General features: G+C 42.8%; 1 protein-coding gene and 1 non-coding gene across 3 annotated transcripts in view; both read right to left on the reverse strand.

Annotated features, from left to right (window-relative positions):
- Positions 1 to 23,549, reverse strand: part of Macf1 (microtubule actin crosslinking factor 1) — a 322,169-nt gene that overhangs the window by 39,769 nt on the left and 258,851 nt on the right. The window contains exons 1-12 of one of the 2 annotated variants that reach the window (XM_059254919.1): positions 18,256 to 22,668; positions 12,418 to 12,579; positions 12,054 to 12,224; positions 9,907 to 10,073; positions 8,254 to 8,413; positions 7,579 to 7,905; positions 6,524 to 6,608; positions 5,641 to 5,882; positions 4,694 to 4,900; positions 2,059 to 2,178; positions 1,536 to 1,643; positions 279 to 497 (exon numbers count right to left, since the gene is read on the reverse strand). In XM_059254919.1, coding sequence (XP_059110902.1) covers positions 279 to 497; positions 1,536 to 1,643; positions 2,059 to 2,178; positions 4,694 to 4,900; positions 5,641 to 5,882; positions 6,524 to 6,608; positions 7,579 to 7,905; positions 8,254 to 8,413; positions 9,907 to 10,073; positions 12,054 to 12,224; positions 12,418 to 12,579; positions 18,256 to 21,489 — 5,202 coding nt within the window. In that variant the 5' untranslated portion in view covers positions 21,490 to 22,668. Of the gene's footprint in view, positions 1 to 278; positions 498 to 1,535; positions 1,644 to 2,058; positions 2,179 to 4,693; positions 4,901 to 5,640; positions 5,883 to 6,523; positions 6,609 to 7,578; positions 7,906 to 8,253; positions 8,414 to 9,906; positions 10,074 to 12,053; positions 12,225 to 12,417; positions 12,580 to 18,255; positions 22,669 to 23,549 lie in introns of those variants that run through there. The other variant, XM_059254918.1, reaches the window with a different exon arrangement.
- LOC131905354 (U6 spliceosomal RNA) lies at positions 2,983 to 3,086 on the reverse strand. The gene has a single exon (XR_009377886.1). It is a non-coding gene; the product is annotated as a U6 spliceosomal RNA (small nuclear RNA).

The raw sequence follows: 23,549 nt of genomic DNA on the forward strand, positions 1-23,549 counted from the left end.
AACTAGAATTTCAGTAACCCAGGCTGTCTTCTAGCTCATGACTACCAATATCCAGTGTGCTGGGATTGCAGGCATACACTACCATGCCTGGCTTGACAGCTTCTTGACACATCTATAATCTTAGTATTTAATCAATTAATATTAAATGATGAAGAAAATTTAACATGCATTTGCATTGTGAAAAGAAATTCTGATTAGGAATTGACTTTGTAACATAAATTCACCCCGTAGGCTTTAATCCCTATTCTTCTCACTGAGGGGAGTGGCTTGCTCCTTACCCTCATCTCTTCCTGCTGCTGTCTGAGCTGCTCATGATCGACAGCTGGAGGGGGCAGCTGTGCTATTAGTGCCAGAGTTTCTTCGGCCCAGGGGCTAAGCTCTTCGTATGTTTCCCAAAACTGGTTCACTAGGACCTGTGCCCGCTCTAGGCGGGCATAGCGCTCTGAGTTGAGCAGACTAACAGCTTCATATTGTTGTATTAGGCACTCAGTTTTCTCCTATGGGTCAAATAGAAAAAGAAAAAAAAGTTATAAACCATTTTTCCTTTAAAAAAAAAAAAGTGCAGGTATGCATAAAGGCCTTCCACAAAATTGTGTGCACACACACACACAAGTGTAAAGAAACATACATGAAATTAACTAAGATGGACTAATGAATAAATGATTTTTAATTTCTTCTTTATATTTAATTCTTTTTTTTTTTTTTTTTTTTTGGTTTTTCGAGACAAGGTTTCTCTGTGTAGCTTTGCGCCTTTCCTGGGTCTTGCTCTGTAGACCAGGCTGGCCTCGAACTCACAAAGATCCGCCTGCCTCTGCCTCCTGTGCACCACTACTGCCCGTTAATTCAAATTTAACTACCATACATATACATTATTTCTAGAATTTGAAAAGTATGAATATAGTTGAAAAGGTAGTAAAACAACACAAGAAAACAGTGGGAAACTGACCCTACAGAGTGCTGATGTAAGAGAAAAGCCTCCAAACGCACACTTACTCTTCAGGTGCTTAGGAGGAACAGCTCAAGTCAATTCTTTTCTGAGGAACAGTGGTTACCATGCACCTTGTGTTGTACTTTTAAGGTAAGGACAAATATAACTTAGATGGCCTAGAACTTGAGAGGCTTTTGCCTCACTCTCTCATGTGAAGGGATTATGGGCATGTGCCCCATCCCCTTCCCTAACCATCAATAATCAGAAAGTCTAGTGGAAGAAAAAAAAAAAAACACCTTTAAAACACTATTTTATTGTTTTACTTTCAATTTACCATGATGAAGAATAGCAGCATGAATAAAGGAATCTCACTTACACAACTTAAGTAAAACATAGCTCTCTGAACAGATGAAGATAGGTTTCTTCTGTATCCCAGAATCGAATCAATATTTATATGGATAATTCAGCTATTATTTGGCTTAAAAGGGCTTATTGGGAAATGCTATCATTTTTACTATTTTCTACAGAGAAAATATTTTCCTGTTTCAAATAACCCTGGACTTTTGAATTACAACCTGTTTTTATATTTAAAAAAACTGTAATTCACCTGCAATACAGCTTTCTGCTCCTCTCCACATGTGCTAAAGATTTCACCACGGTGACTGAACAGTTCATCCATTGAATCTTTGTGTCGGATGATGTCAATGGAGAAAGCCTTTGAAAAGTAAACTGCAATTAAGCCAAGAAGTGAAAGGACCTGCCCTGGACCTGTGCTGATGAAATGTCAGACACAACAAATGAAATTGCTTGCTTTAAAAATACATAAAAAGTATTCTTAAAGGTTAGTTTTTACCTATCATTGATGCTCACCTTTAAAACAAAAAGTTATTTTCAATGCTTATTTTTAGTTATTTACAAAAACATTTCCTTCATAAATCACCCAGGAGTTTGTTAACTATTCTTTCTTGGATTCAAAGGTCTACTTACCCTTTGCTACAAAAGAAGCAAACATAAGGTATTTTCCTTATCCAAATCAAGCGTTTATAGATTAATTTCTATCATCACTCCATGAAACCCTTAACTCTCTTGCGGTCAGGACATGGGGAGCACTCGGGATGTTCTATACTCACCTTTTGGACCTGCAGCTGAGCAGTGGTCTGGTCTTGTTCTAGACGAATTGGACCAAGTGCCATCAGCTTTCGCTTTGTTTCAGCAACCCATGCTAGTTCCGCATCAGCAGCCTGCTCGTACTAATAGAGTCAAGGAAATGAACAGTTACATACAGCCAAGGTCTCTTTCTTACAGCTGTAAATTAACCAACACCAGAAAGGCCTGGATTTTTAGAAACACAGCCGCACTTCAAAGAGTAAGTGAAAAACGAAACGATTTCCTAAGAATCACAAACCAACTGGAGGGCTCTGCAGCTGGTGGAAGAGGACTTGCTGAGCATGTATGAGGCTGTGGCTCAATTCCCAGCACCATGGGCGGGGAACAGGGATGAGGACACATGATGAAGATGAGGGTGGTGATGCATGCCTACAGTTCTATCACTTGGGAGGCTGAGGCAAGAGGAGCAAACGTTTGAGGCCAGCCTGCACTACACAAGCATACCTTGTCTCACAACAGTAATACATTTCCAAAAAGAAAATCACAACAACAAAAATGTAGGAAAATTAGAATTCAACTCCTTCAAGAGAAGCTATAGAACTTAGGAGATGGCTGGTCCTCCATTAGAAACAGCAGTTGGAATCTTTCCAAGTGTGCTTTCTAATCAGGGAACTTTTAATCAAGTGCTACTTTCTGTCAACCCTCTCCAATTCCAACACTAAACTGTAGTAATTTTAGTTACATTTGTTACTATTTATTATTTTAATTGATGAAAACAAACACTCAGGTGCAAATACATGAATATATCAGGGCATTTAATAGTGTCCTGCCTTGGAGATGCAGGAGGCTGTGAGGGAAGAGCCACTGCAAAAGGAAGAGGTCAAGAGTTGCACACACAGTTCATTGGTTTTGGCCGATTGACCGATTTGTAAACTAACAGCGTAGCTGCAAATATGGAATGCTTCATGAATTTGTGTGTCATCCTTGTGCAGGGGCCATGCTAATCTCTGTGTCGTTCCAATTCTAGCGTATGTGCTGCCGAAGCGAGCACTATTTACTTACTTACTTACTTATTTATTTATTTTTGAGACAAGGTTTTATGATATAACCTTGTGTATCATCATGCCTGGATATAGGTGTTTAAATATAAATTTAAAATGTCAGTAGACAGCTGAGTAGTATTAACTTGAAAGAACTTGGTCAGATAAAGAATGGGACCTAGAAGAATCCTAAACTCAATCACAAAAACTAAGAACGTTCTCTGTATAACTATTGATCATTACAGTTCTCTAATCTTTATAACCTTTTCTTCCACTGTGCTAACCTCTGTTTACTTTATTACCCTTTATCAGAAATGCTTAGACTAAACCAGAAGTATTTTGAATGTTCCAATATTTATATAGGCAACATTACTGGTTGAGCATCCTCTGGATTTTGGAATACTTCACATTTTTGGATTAGGGTTGCTAAACCTATGTTTAAAGAGAAAAATAATGAGCTGGACATCATGGAGAAGGCCTATATCCTAGCACCTGGGATGTAGAGGGAGAGGAATTAGAAGTACAGGGATAGTGAGTTGGAGGACAGACTAGGCCACACCAGACTGTTTCAAAGTATATGTATGTAGAGTGTGAGTGAGTACTCAGTTTCCCAAGCATAATACACTGTAAGTGAAATTAGCTGCAATGATTAGGGATAATCCTAAAGACAAATTAGGGGTGTATCTGGAATCATACAGTCTTCATGGTTCAGAAAACATTTATCATTGTGAATCCAGGAGTCACGCATTCATTTGAGTGTGTGTTTTGTTATGGCATGTTAACAGATGCATGGCCAGCTGGTGTGACAGTGATGCCTCAGGTGAAACAGGAGAAGCTTGAGTTCAAGGCCAGTCTGGTTACATAGTCTGTCTCAAAAAATGAAAGGGGAAAAAGTACACACCCAGCTACAGAGCAGAATAATTATCTCCCCTCCCTGCCAGAAGGCAAAGGGAAAAAGGGGGAAACATGACACCTGTGTTTACTAAAGGATTCTATTTGGGGTGATTATGCTATTTTGGTTTGCATATTTGAAAGTAATTATAGCTCTTGGTATCTTTCCCTTTTCCATCAAATGCTAAACACACCTTTAACCCCAGCTTCCAGGAGGCTGAGGCAGGCAGATCTCTGTAAATTTAAGGCCAAGTTGGAGCTACATAGTGAGATCCTGTCTCAAAAAAAAAAAAAAAAAAAAAAGGGAGGTGGGGAGGCAGGGCTAGAGAGAAAGGGCACAGAGGTTAAGAGCACTTCCTCTTCCATAGGACCTGCATATGGTGGCTCACAACCATCTGATCTCAAGCCCTCTTCTGCCTTCTTTGCGTATCAGACATAAACATGGTGTGCAGACACGTATGAAGAAAAAACATCCATACACATAAAAGTTTAAAAAAAAATCTTTAAAAACAAAAAGCCTCACTCACATAGGTCTCTTCTTGCAAGTTTTTCTCTATTCCTGGATCAAACCTCTTCCAAGTATTCTCCATTACTGAAGCAAGCATGTTTGTTGTATTTATTTCGATCTCATCGTTCTTCCTGAACCTGTACTTACACAGGTTTTAGCACTGTATCCCATACATACCCCACGACCTAAGACACTAACGCACAGCATTATAAACATTACCTGTTGTGATCTCTGAATAGCAGCATCAATTTCATCCACCCTTTGTCCAATAGTGTCACTGACCAGTTTGTACTGCTCGTTGGCATCAGACACAAGTTTATCCAGCCCTTCTCTGGCTCTCCAGGGCACCAGCTCTAGGAGAGCATGGCTCACCTCATTCACTGTGTCCAACACCAGCCTGTGCTCCATGACCTCCTTCTTCAATTCCTAAGGAGGGAAAAGTTTTCAGGCCACACCTTGCTAAATTAAGCACATCAGCAGCGGAGCCGTGGAAAGCGCTGTCTCTACCACATATCCCAGCAGGGCACTGACCTCCTTCCTTCAGCTCTTTTTTTCTTTGCATCACATTTTTCAATCATTCTGAAACCCGACTTTAGGCTTAGCTGATGCTTACTTAGAACTGTCTGCAAGACTTGAGCCACGCTGTCTGTGAGTAAAACAGTGTTCCTTTCCCTTCTTTTATTTAATGCTCCAAACTATGAATGGACATCTAACCTAATGAATAGCTGCACAGTATTTCTGAACATCAGAACTGCATCTGATCCTGCAGCAGAATCAGAAGTCACTAGGAAGCACCTCCCCCCATTTGCTTCTTTTACTTGTTTTGTTCTCACTCTTTCCCCTTCCAGTACCCTCATCCATCTCCCTTGCCTCCTTTTCACTTGCTTTCTCCCGGTCTCCAATAGTGCCTCCTTTTAGAGAATGAACAGCGGAGGTCAATTAGACAATGTAATACAGCAAGCAAACTTCCTAGGGACTTGGAAACTGACTTCTTTCTTCTTCAGACTCTAGTTTTATCCATGTCTTTTTGTCAACTCTTACTGTCATGAGTAAACAAGAGAAAAAGCAGGAGCACGTTTGGTTTAGAGTTAAGGTAAAGGGAAGGAAACACAATTCAGACAGAGATGAACCCTCTTCCCTTGTTGCAGTGTAAAATGATGGCTTACCTTCTGTCTTTGCTGAAACTGGGGTATTTGCTCCCCTGTGGGAGACTGTCCTCCACTGGCTGCCAGCTCCTCCTCCACCTCCCTCAGCCACCCAGTTAGTTCCTCATATGTAGAATGGAACTTGGTGGCCAGCTGCCGGGCTTGTTCTAAAGTTCTGAGGGCCTTGGAGCTAGTGACTGTGATGTCTGCGTAACGGGTCTTTATTCCGTCCAGCTTCTCCTGGATAAGTAACACCTCCTCACCTGTGAAGAAGAGCATAGCACTGCTCACACTGCTCTCTTCAACCTTGTCTTTAAATTCGAGCTTAAACTTCATAGACTCCTTGCTGTGGTGCTGACTTATAGCCTAATATCCCAAACTGAGTGGTAACTTGAAATAAACCTTAAACCGCATAAGTCACTTTTAAGATTAAGCTCTAAATCCAACTGCAGGTGTTTCCATATGTTCCCAAAACTTTACAGACAATGCTGGTATTCAATGTATTGTCATCTATAACCAGATATAAGACAACTAAGTCTTGTGGTTTTCAAAAGATTTAGCAGGAAATCAACGCATAACCAACTTCCCTTGAGAATACAGCAATATAATAATTGAATACCAAGTTTCTCACAGACCAAGAGAAGAGGTTCATGCTGGGTGCTTACGATCTTTAAGACTACATAGGTGGGGCTGGTGATATGGCTCAGAAGACCAGGGTTTGGTTTCCAGAACCACATAGTGGTTTACAACAACCTATAACTCCAGTTCTAGGGGATCGGATCCAATGCCCTCTGGGGGTACCAAGCACACAACTGGTGCATATATATAGGCAAAACACTCAACACATAAAATAAAATAATCTAAAAAATCGTAGAGGTGCTAAGGGGTACACTTTTCAAAGTACCTGTAGTTTGCTTTAGAAGAGCCTGGCCATTTTTAATAGCTTGATCTACATTCCTCTTTCTATTAATAATTTCTTCATTTAAAGCCTGAAAAGGAAAAAACAGCACTAATCTCAAAACTATGGCACAACAGAGAAAAGAAATGTGAGAGCTTTAAAAGAGCATTTAAAGAGGTGAGTTAGCAGTTTTGTTTAAAATCAAATATTTGATTCCCTTTGGTTACTCTCTATTTGATTATTCAAGACAATTAAGAAATACTTTATAGGCAAGCTCTTTTTTGGGCTGGATGAGAAAAGATTTAGGATGAAATCAGCTTTACCAATCTATCAGTATTAAAAGAACACAAGAATGTTAGAAATGAAATACAGCAAAAATGCCCATTATGTCCAAAATAAAAAGACTTCATAAAAGTAAACAGAAACACAGCTGGAGAGATGCTCAGCAGTTAAGAGCATGTACTGCTCTTCCAGAGGACCTGAGTTTGATTCCCACCACCATCATCAGGCATCTCACATCCACCTGTAACTGCCTCCACACAGATCTGACACTTTTGGCCTCTGCACTCACAGGCACATATACACAAAGACACATAATTAAAAAAAAAAAAAGCCTAAAACAGGAATATTTTATAAGATGACACAGAATCCCTGGGATTTCAGAAATATTCTTGTTACAACTACATGATGAGATTATGGGTACCATTTAGAATGTGTGGTTTTGTTACAGTATGCTCTCATCTACTCAAAAATCTACCGCTACATTACCCAATGATGTAAATCACAAGTTGCAGGTGAGATGGGCCTTGACTCTAACCTGTATGATCTTCTATAATCATCAGCTAAGCTTGTTAAATACAAGTATTCTCACTGACCTATCCAAAAAGAATGAGTACTTGGCACCACTTATATGCATAAACACACTATGCACACAATAAAGTTGAAGTGTCTGGAATGAAGGTGAAGGGAGAGAAATTAAAAGAAAAAGAAATGAAGAGAAACACGTATCAAAATGACAAAATAATTTAGTAACATAACTATAAGAATGAAAACACAAATACCAGGTGGTCGGCATGCTGTTTCTGCAGGACATCCTGTCTGTAATCCTTTACGAACACTGCACTGAGCTTGTCCTCAACCTCTGCCAGCCAGTTGAGCACCTCCACCTCATCCTCCCCAAACAGTCTAGCGTTGGACAGTGCCTGCTCAAGCAGGGTTGCCTTCCGACAGCACCGGTCTTGAATCTCACTGTATCGGGCCTGCAATGAGTCTAGCTTTTCTGACATGATACCCTGTTCTGCAGGACATGTCAGGGAGGAGAGGGACTGCCCAATTTTAACTGCCTGGTGCACATCTGTTGCATGGTTTTCTATTTCTTCCTCTAGAGCCTGGAAATCCAGATGGAAAAAAATGAATAACAAAAAATAAACAAACAAATAAATGAAAAGCAAACATGAAACAATGAATAACAACAAATAACAGAACAAATTAAAATAAAAATTCACCTGCTGTACGGCAAAAGCACTATGAAGAGCGGCACATAAGTTGTTTTTCCTCCCTCTGCTGTTAACCTATTAGTCAATGTCTACTTTTACTCCAACCCAATGGTTCTTTTCCAACTAGTCATTTGACCTTATCTTAAAATAAAAACTCCATAAAACATTTTCTAGGGAATGCTGCAGTTTTTCAGTTTCTACTTCCAGTTCTGTGTTTCGTCTATCATAATGCCTTCCTACCTTGTGACGAATGATCTGCTGATGTATTTTGGCAGTCTGAGTGCCAACAGGTTCCGAGTTAGCAAGCTTTTTCTCTGTGACAGATAAGAAGTCAGAAATAGGCTCAGCTGTCTCATGGAATTGTTTGGCCAGAACCAAGATATCTTCCAGCTGTTTCTGCCTACACAAACACACAGAACAAGTTGCTCAGGCAGAAAGTCATGCAGTGTTAAGTCCAGTAAAAGAGCAGTCTTTACCAGGCATGGTTTCAGTGCCCACAGCAAACAGAACACACTATTAGGTAGAGCTGCTTTACAGCTGGAGTAGTTTTCACTGCATCATTTCCCACTGGCCTTCTCTAAGGTGAGTAGATAATTATCCCTTGATTAAAACAGAGAAAGCTAACCCTGATGGCTTAAACAAAGACTTCTCCAGTCACCTCATGAGTAGAGTAGGATAGAAGGAGATCTTTTAGCACCCCTCCTTAGATCACCTTCCACATATTAGAATGGAATGTAGCGTGTGTACCACAAGAACAAACAGCCATGATAAATAAAACTTAAAGGAACCCCAAATCAACTGTCTTCATGTCTTACTCTACCCTTGCTATCTCTGTACATGAGTGAAGAGAATATTTGAAAACCAAAGCAGTAAGTAATTCTATGAGCTAGAAGTCCCTCCACAGTTTCAAAAATCCAATTAGGCTTCTGGCAATTTCAAGCCAAAACTACACTATGAGTCAAAATTTAAGACTAACCCCCATCACCTCACACACACATACACTCTTACTTCACAGGTCATTTGGAATCTTAAATCTTATATGATATCCACATTAAGCTTGGATTGTAAGTATACTATACACTACAAAGGGGAGAGAAACCACCTTAGATAGAACCTGGAAATAACCACAGATCTGTATGAATACCAAATTAGTAATGAAAGGCCACAATGCGGGGTTTGGATGATAAGAACAGACTGAATGAATAGCTATTTAAAAAGGCCTGGTACTACTGGGGCATTTAGCTCAGTAATAGAACTCTTGCCCAGCATGCATGAAGTCCTAGGTTCAATCCCTAGCACTGGCAAAGTAAATAAGATGAAATAAAAATAAAAAGACTTGGGATTGTGTGATGTATTTCAGTAAAACTTTACTTAACATCTGCTTTATCCAAGTTACACTTAGCAAGCCTATTTCATGTTATTAATTTACTTATTTTAGATGGAAAATATGTATCTCTTGAATGCATATATATTTAACAGTATCACAGACTAGTGCTTGAGGATACAAAAAATCAATTATTAGTATAAAATAACAGAAAAGAAACATGACAAGTTTCAATTACAAACATTAAAATAACTTTATATATATGAAAAGAAAAAAACTGTCTCAAAAACTCAAACTATCACTTGGCTAGATTGTAGGCATCTGCATCTGTTTTCTGGAACAGCAGCAGCTCTATGGTGATAGAGCCACCGCCCCCATCAAGCAGTCTCTAACATCAGTTTCTGAGAGTAATATGTGGGTTATCGCTAAACACTTATCACCTGTCAATAAAAGCCACTGAACACCCCCCAAAGCAATACACGAGTTATCCAAGAGCTTTTACAGCACTTCAGTGACTGTAACCAAACACAGGACAAAATAACCCTCTGAACATGCCTCAAATCCTTTACCTGGCTGCTGCCTTGTTGAGGAGTTCAGTCCATCTGCTTTCCAGACTCTCCAGCTGCCCGGTGATTTTCTCTCTATCAGCCAGCTCAGCTGACTGTGCTATTCTGCCTCCTTCTGCTTGAAGCATATCCACTGTGGCCTTTCGATCATCTAGGAGTCGCTGGAGCAACTGTAGTATAAATGTTTAAGAAGAAAGGAGAGTAATAACACAGGGTCATTTGAAAATAAACCAAGAGCCAGTTGTAGTGGCACACACTTTTAATTCCAGCGCCAGGGAAACACAGGCAGTCAGCCTGCTCTCCATAGTAAGACCCTATCTTAAAAACAAAACAAAAAAACTCAAAACAACTCATCTGGGTGAATCTGAAGCTTAATTGAACAATGCATTCTTGACCCAAAAAGTATTTGATACAGTATAGTTCCTACTACCCCCACTCACTTCAGTTTTTAAATAGTACCATGGCTGTCACTGTATTATTGACAGGTCGCTTCCTTTGAATTAAGAGACAAATACATGAGCCAGGAGTGATGATGCACACCATTAATCTCAGTACTCTGGAGGCAAAGGCAGGCAGATCTCTGTGAGTTCGAGGCCAGCCTAGTCTACATACTGAATTCTCGGTAAGCCATAGAGTCTCAGAAAACAAACAAGCAAAAAACAAAATCACTTAGAAAAACTGTTAGGATCCGAAATGACAGATATGTTGATTAGCTTAAGGCAGTCATTTCACAATGTATTACATACATATACCAAAACATCATCTTGTATATGCTGCAAACATATACAATTTCATTTGTTATTATATCTCACTAAAACTAGAAAAAAGCCAAAACTTTTTTTTAAGATAAACATGGTCTATAAAAAAATTTTCCCCCTTGGTGTACATTCATTGTACCTGGTTATTTCTAAAACACGATCTATGCTTTGTAATCAAGGCTAGCCTGAAACTCAAAAAATCCTACTGCCTCAGCCTCCCAAGAGCTAGTTTTGAAGGCATGTGTCACCATGCCTGGCACATTGAAACAGAAATTAAACTAACAAAAACATAAAGAGGACGGGGGAGTTAGAGAGCTTAGCCGGTACAGTGCTGGCTCAGCATGCGTGAAGCCCTGGGTCTGATCCCCAACACTGCCTAAACCAGGTGAGGGTCACACTTAGAATCCTAGCACTTGGAGGTGAAGGCAGGAGGATCAGAAATTCAGTGCCATCCTTAGCAACATAATGTTCCAGACTAGCAGGAGCGAATGAGACCCTGACTCAAAAAAGTAAAAGATTATTGAATTCCAAGCCATAAAGACATTTATCCATCTCCCTCTCCCTGGGCTTAGGAAATACTGTAAAAGAAAGGGAGGAAAGAATTAAGAGCCAGAGGAAGTAGCGTGCGTGGGCTTAGGAAATACTGTAAAAGAAAGGGAGGAAAGAATTAAGAGCCAGAGGAAGTAGCGTGCGTGCGTGTGTGTGTGTGTGTGTGTGTGTGTGTGTGTGTGTGTGTGTGTAATGCTGATGTCCAGCCCTGACATGCTCTTTCACTAATGAAGTCTCAGCAGCTGTGATTACATGCATAACATCCATGTTAAGATTGGCCCCTGGACACCCTGTCACAGAATAGGAACGGGCTCACGGAACCCCACCCTTTCCTGAAGATCTGATACAGTTAATAGCAGATGGGAGAGGAAAAGACATTGGCAAGGAACCCATATTCCTGTAGACAGTTTTAGTGACACTCACTAGGTCTCTCTCTCACACACAAAGTAGAAGTAGGGCGAGGTGGGACGATAGGGATGAGTGAAGAGGGATGAGAAGGTAATGGAAGGTGAATATGATCAAAATATATTATGTACATAAATGAAAATGTCATAATGAAACCCAGTATTATGTATAATTAACATGCTAGCATTAAGCAAGTGAGACAAAGAAATATAGACAACTCATGCATGACATACAACACTATTCTAAATATTGCTGATCTTAAAACATGACACATGACCAAGTATGTAACTTGCTCGGTCTAACAAATGCCACAGTAAAGCAATGAAAACCAGTTTCCACCTTTCGTCTCAGGAGAATCCAGTGCAGGCTAAGGTTCTACTGAGACTCTGGGTTGTCCGTCACTGTGCATTTCAGTCTGCTGTCCTCATCCCCACTCACCTTCTGTTCTTGGATCTGTGCTTTCACCACTTTATACTCAGCAGACGGAGGCTTCTGATTGGCTATGAGCTCCTCAGTGTCTGCCAACCAGCTGAGCAATGGCTCTAAGGCATCTTGAAATTTCCCACAGTGTAACAAAGCCTCCTGCAGTTGTGCAATTCTTTGTGCGACCTGTGTCACAGATGTGGAGAGCTCAGTAACAGGAAAGAAGAGAGTAGTATTTAAACTACTACTTACCCTTTTAGTAATTACAGATAGCAACACTCAACTTTGTTGGCATTTAGTTTCAAGGGAAGTCTTGGGTTTAGATGTCTCTTTTCATCCCTTCCAGTCTTAGCATAGGAGTTACTTGCTCACTACTCACCTTTTTATTCAGTGTATTCCATCGAGTATTGATCTCCTCCATGTCATGTTCTAGACCCTGCACGTCACAGTTTTTTCCTGCACTCTGAATTAATCCCTGGCCAAGTCCATTCACCTGCTGCAATTTCACCTGAAGAGGATCCACTTGTTCTTTCTGAAACATCTGGAGAGTTGCAAAGCAAAGCAGATTTACTCTAAAGGACATGAAGCCTTCTACACCCTATCTGGTCATTCTCAAAGAGATTCATGACCTCACGAAGGAGGGCAAGGAACAAAGAGGAAAATGTAAGCATGAGAACAGTGAGGTACCAAGGGGACACATGGATTCATGTTTCAGTTACATGTCTTCTTATTATCCTCTTAGTAACATACACTCAGAGGCTGTTACAGCACTATTTAGGTCTTTAACCTAATGACTCAGTATCTTCTTTCAAATCAGTTCTTAATTTTTAATGCTAAAGCTATAGGGAATAGTGAAGTGTTAGTCTTAAAATACTATGGATCCTGAAAGGGAAGGGTGCTATCAAATTACAAGACTTAAGATCTTGGAAAAACGCAGTGGAGAATCTCTGTCTGACCAGTGACAACAGCAATGTACTTTCCTGGCTATGAGTAACTCAATCCGTTAAAACAAATCAACAGTGTGAAAAGTGCAAAGCTCAGAGCTTAAAACCCCTGGGGCCATTTAACTCCATTCTGTTTCAGGGCCACAGACCACATTTAATCATCTTGAAACAGTACTCCCCTGTCTACAAGAAGAAAAGCTCCTAACAACTTTGACACATGTGCTGAGGAAGACATAGAGATATAAAATACTTCAAAAAGATGATACCATGGATCGTGTCCACCCATGAAACAAAAGAATTTAAAAAACAATGGGAGTAAGTGTAGTAAGTCATATGTCTAGTTTTCTCTACTACAGTTAAAACTTGGACATTTCTAAATGCAACAGTCAGAACAAAAAATGGTCCTTTTGAAAACTGGGTGTAAGCAAGCCTATAATCTCAGCACTCAGGTGGAGATACAACGATCAGAAAGTTCACCATCATCATCAGCATAGAGAACCTGAGGCCTTTCTGGGGTACATGAGACTTGTGGTAATATATTGTGTACCCTAATAAAATTTACCTGAAGATCAGAGAACAGAACAAGCCACTAGATTAAACATAGATGCCAGGCAGTGGTGGCACACACCTTTAATCCTAGCACTCAGGAGGCAGAAATCGGTCTGGATCTCTGTGAATTCAAAGTCACCCTGGACTCAGTCTAGGAGAGAAAACATGGCCAGGCAGTGGTGGCACACACCTTTAATCCCAGTACTGGGAAGTACACAGGCCTTTAATACCAGGAAGTAATGGCTGGGCGGAGAAAGGTATAAAAAGCATGAGGAGACAGGAACTAAATAAAGGCTTTTTCAGGCTGAAGAGTTGGTGAGGTAAGAGGTGGTGGCTGTGGCTTGTTCCTTTGTCTCTCTGATTTTTATGCATTTACCCCAATATCTGGCTCAGAGTTTTTTTATTAAAAGACCTTTTAGAATTCGAGTTACAGAGACCCTATCTCAAAATCAAAAAACAAAACAAAGAAACGCCAAAACTTTAGTTTTCCCACACTTTTGCCAAATTCATAGTCTTAAGGGAAAGAATGACAAATATTTATTCCAAAGAACTGGTTTCTCTCAATTATTAGAGTATAAAATTAGCTGTATTTTACCAGCCTGCCTAAATATACTTTTCTTCCGTTCTCTTCTATACAAAGTTCCTTCTGTTTCAGAAAAAGAGGTGTGTCTGTGAAAGCCAGAGCATGACAGAAAATGGAAGAGGACAAGATAAACATAACAGAACTGAATGCTTAAGACAGATTGATTCTGTTCTACAATAGACCATACATCACACTATGTATGGAATCTAATTCTAAAGGAATGCCTATGGTTGGATAAGTGAATTGGTAAAGACAGAAAGGCCCAGTAAAAACTGAAGGAAAGGTCGGGAAGGAAATCACCAGTACACTTCACTTTATACTACAACTTGATCATATCGTATTTTGTTAGGCAAACTACAAAGAATTCAGCTTCAACAAAATACAGTTCTCAGAAAAAAATCCCCACAAGTGCCACCACATATCTCTGTTCTGTAACACTAAAGATATTAATCTGAAGAAAAACCAGGAAGAGTGAGGATGAGGACAGATGAAGGATATTATGAGGACACAGGACTCTGAAGTTTATTAATGATGGTGAGGATTAGAAATGGAGGGACAAACCAGAGAAGAGGCAGGTGGATCTCTGGGAGTTGGAGGCCAGCCTGGTCTACAAAGTGATTTCTAGGACAGCCAGTGATACACAGAGAAACCCTATCTGGAAAAAAATAACAACAAAACAAAACAAAACAAAACAAAACAAAACAAAACAAAAGGAGGGACAAGGAGGAGAAGGCCCAGAAGACAGAGAGAAGGTATTTAACCACACTGAAGGGCCCTTTTTACTCTATGAAATCACATACATTCAAGCTATTGTTTAAGATTTGTTTTTATTTGTGTGTACTTGGGCACTGGTGAGGACTGTAGTTACTTTTATCTTTGGTGGTATTGCATTTCTATTGGAATTCTGGCTCATCTTTTCTTGATATTTTTCTTCTCTTTCTACTCTTCTTTACCTCGGAATGGAGGATGTTAGTCAAAAGTCTTCCTCAAAATTCTTATTTATTTATTTATTTATTTATTTATTTATTTATTTATTTATTCATTCATTCATTCATTCATTCATTCATTCATTTGAGACAAACCTTACTATATAGTTTAGGCTAGCCTAAACTCATGATCCTCCTGTCTTAGCCTCCTGAGTTCTAGGTAATTGGTAGGTGTACATCACCATTCCTGGCTATCTCTTTTCTTTTAGTGTCCTGCATGGGCAATTTAATCTATCTATATCACTTGACTTATTAACTCTGATAAATACTTACGGTTCTCAATTTAAATCTCTCTTCTAAGCTTCAAATCCACACATCCAACTGCTTTCTTATTATCTATTTATATACCAACCACTTATAGGTACCTTGAACCTAACGGTTCCAATGAAACAGTATCTTTCACTTTCCCATCCCTTTACATTTATTCCTTCCTAAATCAAACCCTAACATCTGTTTTTGAAAACAATAATTTACTACTGTCCAGTTTGTACTTAACTGTATAAACCAGATTCCATGTCATCCTGGATAAATGATACACCTCCAACATAAAATCTATCAACAGGTCTTAATTCTACTTCCAAAGTATTTCTTGACTCTATCCAATTGTCTCCCAATCCACTCTGTCAGTTTATAATTATATATTTACAAGAGCCACTGCTGTGCTTCATATCAGCCTCCCACATGCTACTGTAAGGCCCACAAAGGCAGGCACTGTGCCAGTTCTATTCACTGCAAAAGGCTAGGATCTGGCACAAAGTTGATGCTCAGTAATTATTTATTTCTTGAATGAATGACTCCTTGTATAGAAATTGCTTAAGGGAAAGCAAACAAACTCATGACAGATCTGCCTATCAGCTGGACATTCAAACACTGAATTGGCGTTGAGACGAGACCCACTTTTTGCTTAAAAAGACTTCCTTGGCCAATTTTAATTTTATGAAAGCCCCACTTTGTATAAAAGGCTGCCCCTCTTCCTCTGAACTTTTGACTGTAAGTAAGACTGAGGGAACCTATAGGTGGGGTTTAAGTAACTGGGGACTGCTCTCAGTGGCCCAAGATCCCAACACAGAAATAATGAATCAACTAACATTTTGCTTCTTCTAATCAAGCTCTTATTAGTGCCTATTATGAAATTTATATATTAAAAGAGAACAGAAAGTTCATATTTTTATCTAGGTATACACATGTGCATTTGTACATGTATAAACATACAAGCTCTGAAGCCTTTTACTCTAAATCAAATTCCAGGTTATGATCACTTGTTGAGTTCTAAGTATTTATGCATAGAAACAATAAGTTCCTTTGCTTCTAAAAATCTCCTAAAAGCCAAGTATGGTGTTTCACACCTGCACTATCAGCACTCAAGAGGCTGAAGTAGGAGGACTCCATAGTGAATTCCAGGCCAGCCAGAATAGGTCCTGTCTCAAGACCCACACATACCAAAAAACTCTCTAAAAATGTATAAACTGGAATTCATACAACCTTGGGAAAAACACTTTTCTACTTCCTGCCGTGCTACAGATGGACCCGGGACTGTGTGCACGCCAGGCAAGTACTCGACCAATCAGACACATGTCCAGCTCTGAAAAACTTCTTTAAAAATCCAACTAATGATAATTTCAGTAGTGTTTCTCCATTTTCCCTCCCCATCCTCATTTATAGCTCAGGGTGCCCCACAATTATATAGCCCAGGTTGGCCTCAAATATCCCTTCCCCCTGCCCCCAATAACTCAAGTGCTCAAATTGTAGGTATGCACCACCATGCCTGGCTTCAATAGACACTGTCAAAATAGCCAGGTGTGGTGGTGTATGTCATTAATCCCAGAACTTTAACCACAAAGGCAGAGGCAGGGAGATCTCCATGACTAGCTTGTCTACATAATGAACTCCAGGCCAACCAGGACTATACAGTGACACCTGGCCTCAAATAACCCCACTTAGAGAATGAGTGGTGAGATGTCACCACTTCTTTCTCCTGTCATGTATCAGGCAGTACTTTATAACACGAGGATCTCCTGTACCTGGAAGGATCTCAGAGACCTGCATTGAGGATTTCTCTGAATTCCTCTTTATGCTGATCAGATTGGCTCTTTACGCATTAATCCCTTCACTGATTGCTGCTATAGGCTTTATATCACAAGTATTTCATTGGCCTACTGTTTTAACTTGAGAGGTGACTGCAATCTCAATTCAATCCCACATTCTATAAAGTGTAGCAAATTCTAACTTGACAGGAAGCTACTTTACAAGATAACTGTTGACCTCAAAGGGAAACGACCATCACCCAGCTAAGCAAGAGGATTTATAGCAGAGTTGGCAGCTTAAGGGGCACAATCAAAATTATGTAGCCGGGTGGCGGTGGTGGCGCACACCTTTAATCCCAGCACCTTCAAGGCAGAGACAGGTGGGCCTCTGAGTCTGAGGCCAGCCTGGTCTACAGAGAGAGTTCCAGGACAGCCAGGGCTACACTGAGCAACTTTAAATGCACTGTCACCTTATCCTTACAATCCTCTGAGGAATCTTGAGTGAGAAGACTCAGAACACCTAATCTTCCCAGAGTGGTTCAGAAGTACTCAGGTCTCACTCAAAGCTCAGTGTAATTCAGCCTAACTGTACCTCACTAATAAACATGAATTCTCTTGATTTTAAGAAAAGGCTTGCTATAGTTTTTCAAGAGGAATCACACTTTCCTGCTAATAAGTTTTTAAAAAGTAAAAGGTCGCCGTGCAATGGTGTTGTATGCCTTTAATCCCAGCACTTGGGAGGCAGAGCCAGGCAGATCTCTGTGAGTTCGAGGCCAGCCTGGTCTACAGAGCAAGTTTCAGGACAGACTCCAAAACTACACAAAGAAACCCTGTCTCAAAAAACAAAACAAACAAAACAAAGAAACAAACAAAAATAAAAGGTCTATTTACAAATGTGTTAGTTTGGGCTCCAGCATATGCAAGTAAAAAAGGAGTAAAAGTTTACACCAGAGGAAATTAAGATACATTTTCCCTCTAAATGCAATAGAAAATTTAGAAACAAGCTCAAGAGCACAGAATTAACAAAAGGAAGGAGGACCTATGCCATTACTAGTTACCACCAAGTGAGAGAAGTTCCAGTTCTTTCTTGACTCTCTAGGCCTTCCTGCCAATGAAATGAGCAACAATTACCTCAGGAGAATTTAATCCATCAGCTGTAGCCAGAGGCACTTTCCCATGTAGCACTGGGCCAGGCATCTCTTTTATTCCAAATGCTGAAGGATCAAGGTCCTCTTTGACCCACATTTCAGGGGAGGAAGGATCTTCAAGAACAGGGGTTTCTTCTGCAATGGGCACTGACTCAGTGTGGGCAGTTCCTCCCAGGAAGGGCCCACCAGGGGAGAGCATCTCCTCCACAGCAGGCACTGCAGTGGCTGGAGTGACAGGACACTCTGGGATGGACACACTAACTACTTGAGTAGGAGGTTTCTCTGGAGTAGGATCTTCAAGAGTTGGGGCAGCAGACTCCTCCGGCGTAGGCCCTGCAGGAAGAGGAGTGCCAGGCTCCTCTGCAGTGGACGCTACAACTGTTGGAGCATTGGGCTTCTCTGAGGTGGGCCCTGCAAGAGTTGTTATGGCAAGTTCCTCTGGGAGGAACAGTGCAGCAGCTTGAGGGTCAGGCTCCTCTGAGGTAACGTCCTCACCTGTGACGGGCACTGTAACAGTCTCCACTGGAGCCACTGCACCAGACGAGGCGTCAGCCTGTTCTGGGGCTGATAATGCAGCAGCTGTAACATCCTCCTCTACGATGACCACTGAAGCAACTGGGATGTCCTCACCGGGGAAAGACACTAGTGGAGCAGCTACAGTGGTTCCCTCTGAGGCAGAGGCATTGGCAGCAGGCCCCTCTAGGGCAGGCACTGCTACAGCTGAGCTGTCCTCTCCTGGCATGGGCACTACAGAACCGAGCACATCGTCTCTCATGGCTACTACAACAGGTGGGACAGGCTCCTGTCGGCTGGATACCCAGTCCTCTACACCTGGTGCAGGGTTACTGGCTTTGGTGACTTGTTCTTCTGGAAAAATGTTCAGGGTTGACTCTAAACCTCTCATTTCCATCTCCCCTTCCTGTGATGGCATCATACTCAGCTCAGGTTCTCCATCATTCATGGTTTCTGCTCCAGCCAGCAGTTGCAGACTCAGAGCCCCTGACTCTGGAAACTTCCTCTGGAAGTTTCTAAGAAAATGTACTGGCGCTCCATTCTCTAAAAGCTCTTCTGTTTCATCATCGTCATCACAAACTTTCTCCGTGGACAACTCACCAGGATCTACACTTCCCAATGATGTTGGACTGTTGTTTTCTGGATTAATTATAGCTCCTTTTCCACTTTCTAAACGAATCTCATCTGCTAATAAATTTGAATCAGATGATAACACCTCTTCTACTTCAGGTCCTGAGGTAACATCTTGTTCACAGTTAAAAGCAAAACTGAGAGGCATCTTTTCCATACACACCTCTACATTCCCTTTAGTCTGACTGCAGTCTACCTGGGACAAATTGCCATTTTCTTTGGCTAACTCAGAAGCAATAAAGGCTGGCAGTTTTTCTTCACAAGAGGCTCTGGCATCAGAGTTCAGCAATCCTCCTGGGTCCAGCTCTCCACGTGGCTCCACATCAGCCAGAGACTTAAATTCCCCACCAATCGTGGGGCTAAAAGGCACTTTTTCACACTCCTTGCTAACAGTGGAAGTATCCCTCCTGCTATCGGGGTGAGTACTAAGTTCAATAGCTTTAGGCACCTGAGAAGAATCCAGGGCGTTACAATATTCACCATCTAATCCAGTATCATGGTCCTTTATCCTTACACTTACAAGACCCACATGCTGTTCCTTTTCTAAAGCAGCTCCTGGAAAATGACTAATTAAAAGAGAATCTTCTGCATCCTGGGATGGGGCCAGCCCTTCAGAAGAGGCTTGACCCAGCAGCTCAACTGAAGAAGCTACTCCTTCCTCACATAAACATTCCTTTTCAAGTTCAAGAAACATCTGCACAGAATCTGTGTCAGAGAGCTGCTCAGCTTCTGTAGGGCACTGGCACCCTGAGATCAGCCCCTCTAGGCCCTGAGCAGGTCTGTTTTTCATCTCACTGATAACATCTTCACCTGCGGGCACACAGGTGCAGTCAGCAGGTATACCCTTGGGAACAGAAGCAGGTGGATCCCCAGTTGGCTGCAGGTCATCAGCGCAGCAAACCTGGCGAAGAGCTAGGTGGTCAGAGGTTCCCGAGACAGACGAGCAATCGGATCCAACCTCTACCACTGCCACTGTGTTTGCTTGTTCTCTTTCTTCAAAAACACCCGTCAAGCTCATCTTCTCATTTGCAACTGGAAGACTGTCTCTTCTCTCCGACAATTTTTCTTCCTCCCACTCCTCCTCAGCCTCCATCATGATCCATCGCTCATCCTCCTCAAATTTTAACTCAGACTCTGTTTTTTCTCTCAGGCTAGGTGTTAGAAGACTATGTAATCCTGGATCCAACAGCTCTTCACTCAGGCAAGGAGAGAGAGGTGGTAGTTCCACAGTGCAGGCAGTGTCCCCAAGGGGGTGCTGCTTCTCACTGAAGCCTCCCTTAGAAGAAGTTTTCCTGGCCCTAGGCCAGGTTGCACTTGAGAATCTGTGTTCCTGCATTTCATCTGAGTTACCACTTGCGGCTGCAGCTTCGCACTCCAGAGGCTGGAATTCATGGGGAGAGTTCTCACTGTGCTGCTGGAATCTGAAGTCCTGGCACTCTCGCAAGTTTCCATCCTGCACTTCTGGAATATCTACAGATTTGGACATGTGTTCCAAAGTTACAGACTCAGATTGAGGTTCTCTGTGGTCAAAGGGACCAGAACTTTCTGTCAATGCAGAACTGGATTCCTTTTTCTCTTGCAAGGAAGGATTTGAAGCACCAGCTTCCGAGACTTCACTGAGAGAAGCCTCCATCCTTTCTGCAAATTCTGGGAAGTTGGGTGGCATGAAGGACTTCCATGATCTTCTGTTAACGTTATCTTTGCGCTCTGCATTTGGCCGGCGTCTGGGTGGCACAGGGGCTGACTTCTGCACATCACTGCTTAGCTTTAATGCATCAAATATTATTCTCTCATCCAGCTTCTTGCCTTCTGGCACTCTAGATTCAAAAACATTAGATGATGCTCCTAATGTACCATTGCTGGATATGGTACTTCCTTCCATCTTCTCCATGGTGCTTTTGGAAGTCTGATTAAGTTTTGATCCCTGGTCAATCTGTTCATTTATCCTCATAGTATCATATATAGACCGCTGTGGAACATAGCAATCTTCTATATAGCCATCCTCCTCTTCCCCTTTCCCCAGGCAGGTGGGGTTCCGCCTTAAACAGTCTGGCCTGCTAAGTGGCTTACCCATACTTTTTCAATAAAGATGAACTATCAATCTTTCAGAAGTTTTTTTCCCCCCGACAGGTTCTCCCAAAATACATTCTACACGAGTTGTAAGTCCTCTCACATGTTTATACTCCAAACCACCAACTGCATCTGCCTTCCAGAAAGATCTGGAAGTTCCAATTCGAAACCATTTTGGGAGAAACTAAGACAAACAGGTTTTTCCTCACAGGCTAGCAGCCTCATAATTGCAGGCAGACAAATGACATTATTTAATCAACAAGCATAAAATAATTACTTGTATGGCTTCTGGTTTTACTTTTCTAAAGAGCACTGCCTTTTCAGATTCAGTCAGCAGAAATCATTTGTTATTGACAAGTCTTATTTGATATCTAGTTTCACTCAATTCTCACTGAAGCTGAGTTGGAAGCAGAAAATTTATACCAATTATGTCCTTTAATAACAATGGCACACCCTCTCTAGCCTTCAAGTATGGTCCAAGCTCCTAAGAATTCCTTTCATTTTATCCTGTGTTCAGCCCTGAAGAGTCCAGCTGGTCTGAATTAGCCATTCGTCCTCTCTAGTTGGGGTGTTTGCATTTGAACAGGGCTGGTCAGCGGATATTCCTGCAACTTTAAACACAGGAAGTCCTTCATTCGGGGCCAGCTTGGGGCTTCCTGTCTCCAAAACATCATGGCATTGTTGTGGCTTCCAAGCCAACACTGTATCGTGGCCGCAAACAAGGCGAGTGGAGGCCCACCCTGGGCCTTTCAGAGGGCGGGCAGGCTGCGGCAGCGGCCAAGGGGCTGTCTGAAGGACTCACTCAGCACCGCCCGCAAACCCGCGCCATGCCTCGTGCCCGGAGGGCCAGGGTCGCCTCACCGCAGCCTTGCAGGTGGCTCTCGGACGCGCCGGCCTCCGGTCTCGCACTCAGGAAGTTAGTTTCTCCCTCCGGCAGCACAGAGTCCCGTGTCCTGTGGGCGCCGCCTCCCAGGCCGCCGCAGGTCTCCGGCCCCTAGCCGCCGCGTCGTGGGCTGCATGACAAGCAGTCGCCTCTTTTCTCCACCACGCCGCCGCTGGCCCTGCGGCCGTCCTCCCCGCCCGCAGCTGTCACGGTCCCGGCATGCAAACTTCTGGCTGGGAACAAAAGGCTTCGCTCCGGCCGCACGAGGGGGACGAGCCCGCCTCTCTCACGCCGCGCGGCCCGCTCACCCGTCGCTGGCTGGAACTGCTCGGGTGGCGGGCGGCTCTCCTCCCCCTTCCAGCGCCGCCACTGCCGCCGCCCCGCCCTGCCCGGGCAGCCCCCTTGGAAGCCCGGGAGCGCGCGGCGCGGACAGCTAGGGAGGAGGACGGGGGCGGGGCCAACAGGGAGCCCCGCCGGGAGGGGAGGGGGCGGAGGCCAGGATTGGAGGCTGAGGCGCCGAGGGAGGGGCGTCCCGGGGTTGGGGCGAGGGACCCCAGAACATCCCGCACCACCACCCCGGCAGCTCACTCCCTCCACACTCGCGGGCGTAGCAGAGTCCCCGCCCGCGAGGGTGAGCGGAGAGGAGCAGTCCTGGTCACGCCGGGCAAATCCCCTGACAAAGGAAAGCCCCGCCCTCCCAGCGCTGGCCCGGCCCCTTCGCCCCCCCCCCCCCTTCTTTCCAACCCGCCGGATCCGAGCCCAGCCCAAGGGCGAACCCAGAAGGGGCGCCCCCGCCTCCCCCACTGCCAGCCGGTTGTGGCTAGGGCCACTCGGAGCCCCATCTGCCAGTAGAGACGCACGGGCTGGGGTGGGCCGTCTGCACTACCCCAGGCTCCAGCTCTGCCGCCAACGGTTGTCCCTGTATTTTTCCAATGTCACCTCTGGCGCTGACCAAAGAACAAGTCAAGTCTTAAACACAGTCTTTTCTTGGTATCCCATGGAATTAAGTTAGACTTAGAAACCAAGTTATTGGATAAGCTCTAGGCACAGTTTCCCTTCTCAAGTATGTTAGATCATGGCCCATTGCGCCACCTGGACTTCTTTGCCCAGACTTTGGCGGTCTTTATGACCGGAAAATGGGGTCGAGTTGGGGGGGGGGGACGTGGGGGACACTAGCAGGA

The sequence above is a fragment of the Peromyscus eremicus genome, chromosome 2 (assembly GCF_949786415.1).
Source record: "Peromyscus eremicus chromosome 2, PerEre_H2_v1, whole genome shotgun sequence".
Classification (NCBI taxonomy): domain Eukaryota; kingdom Metazoa; phylum Chordata; class Mammalia; order Rodentia; family Cricetidae; genus Peromyscus; species Peromyscus eremicus.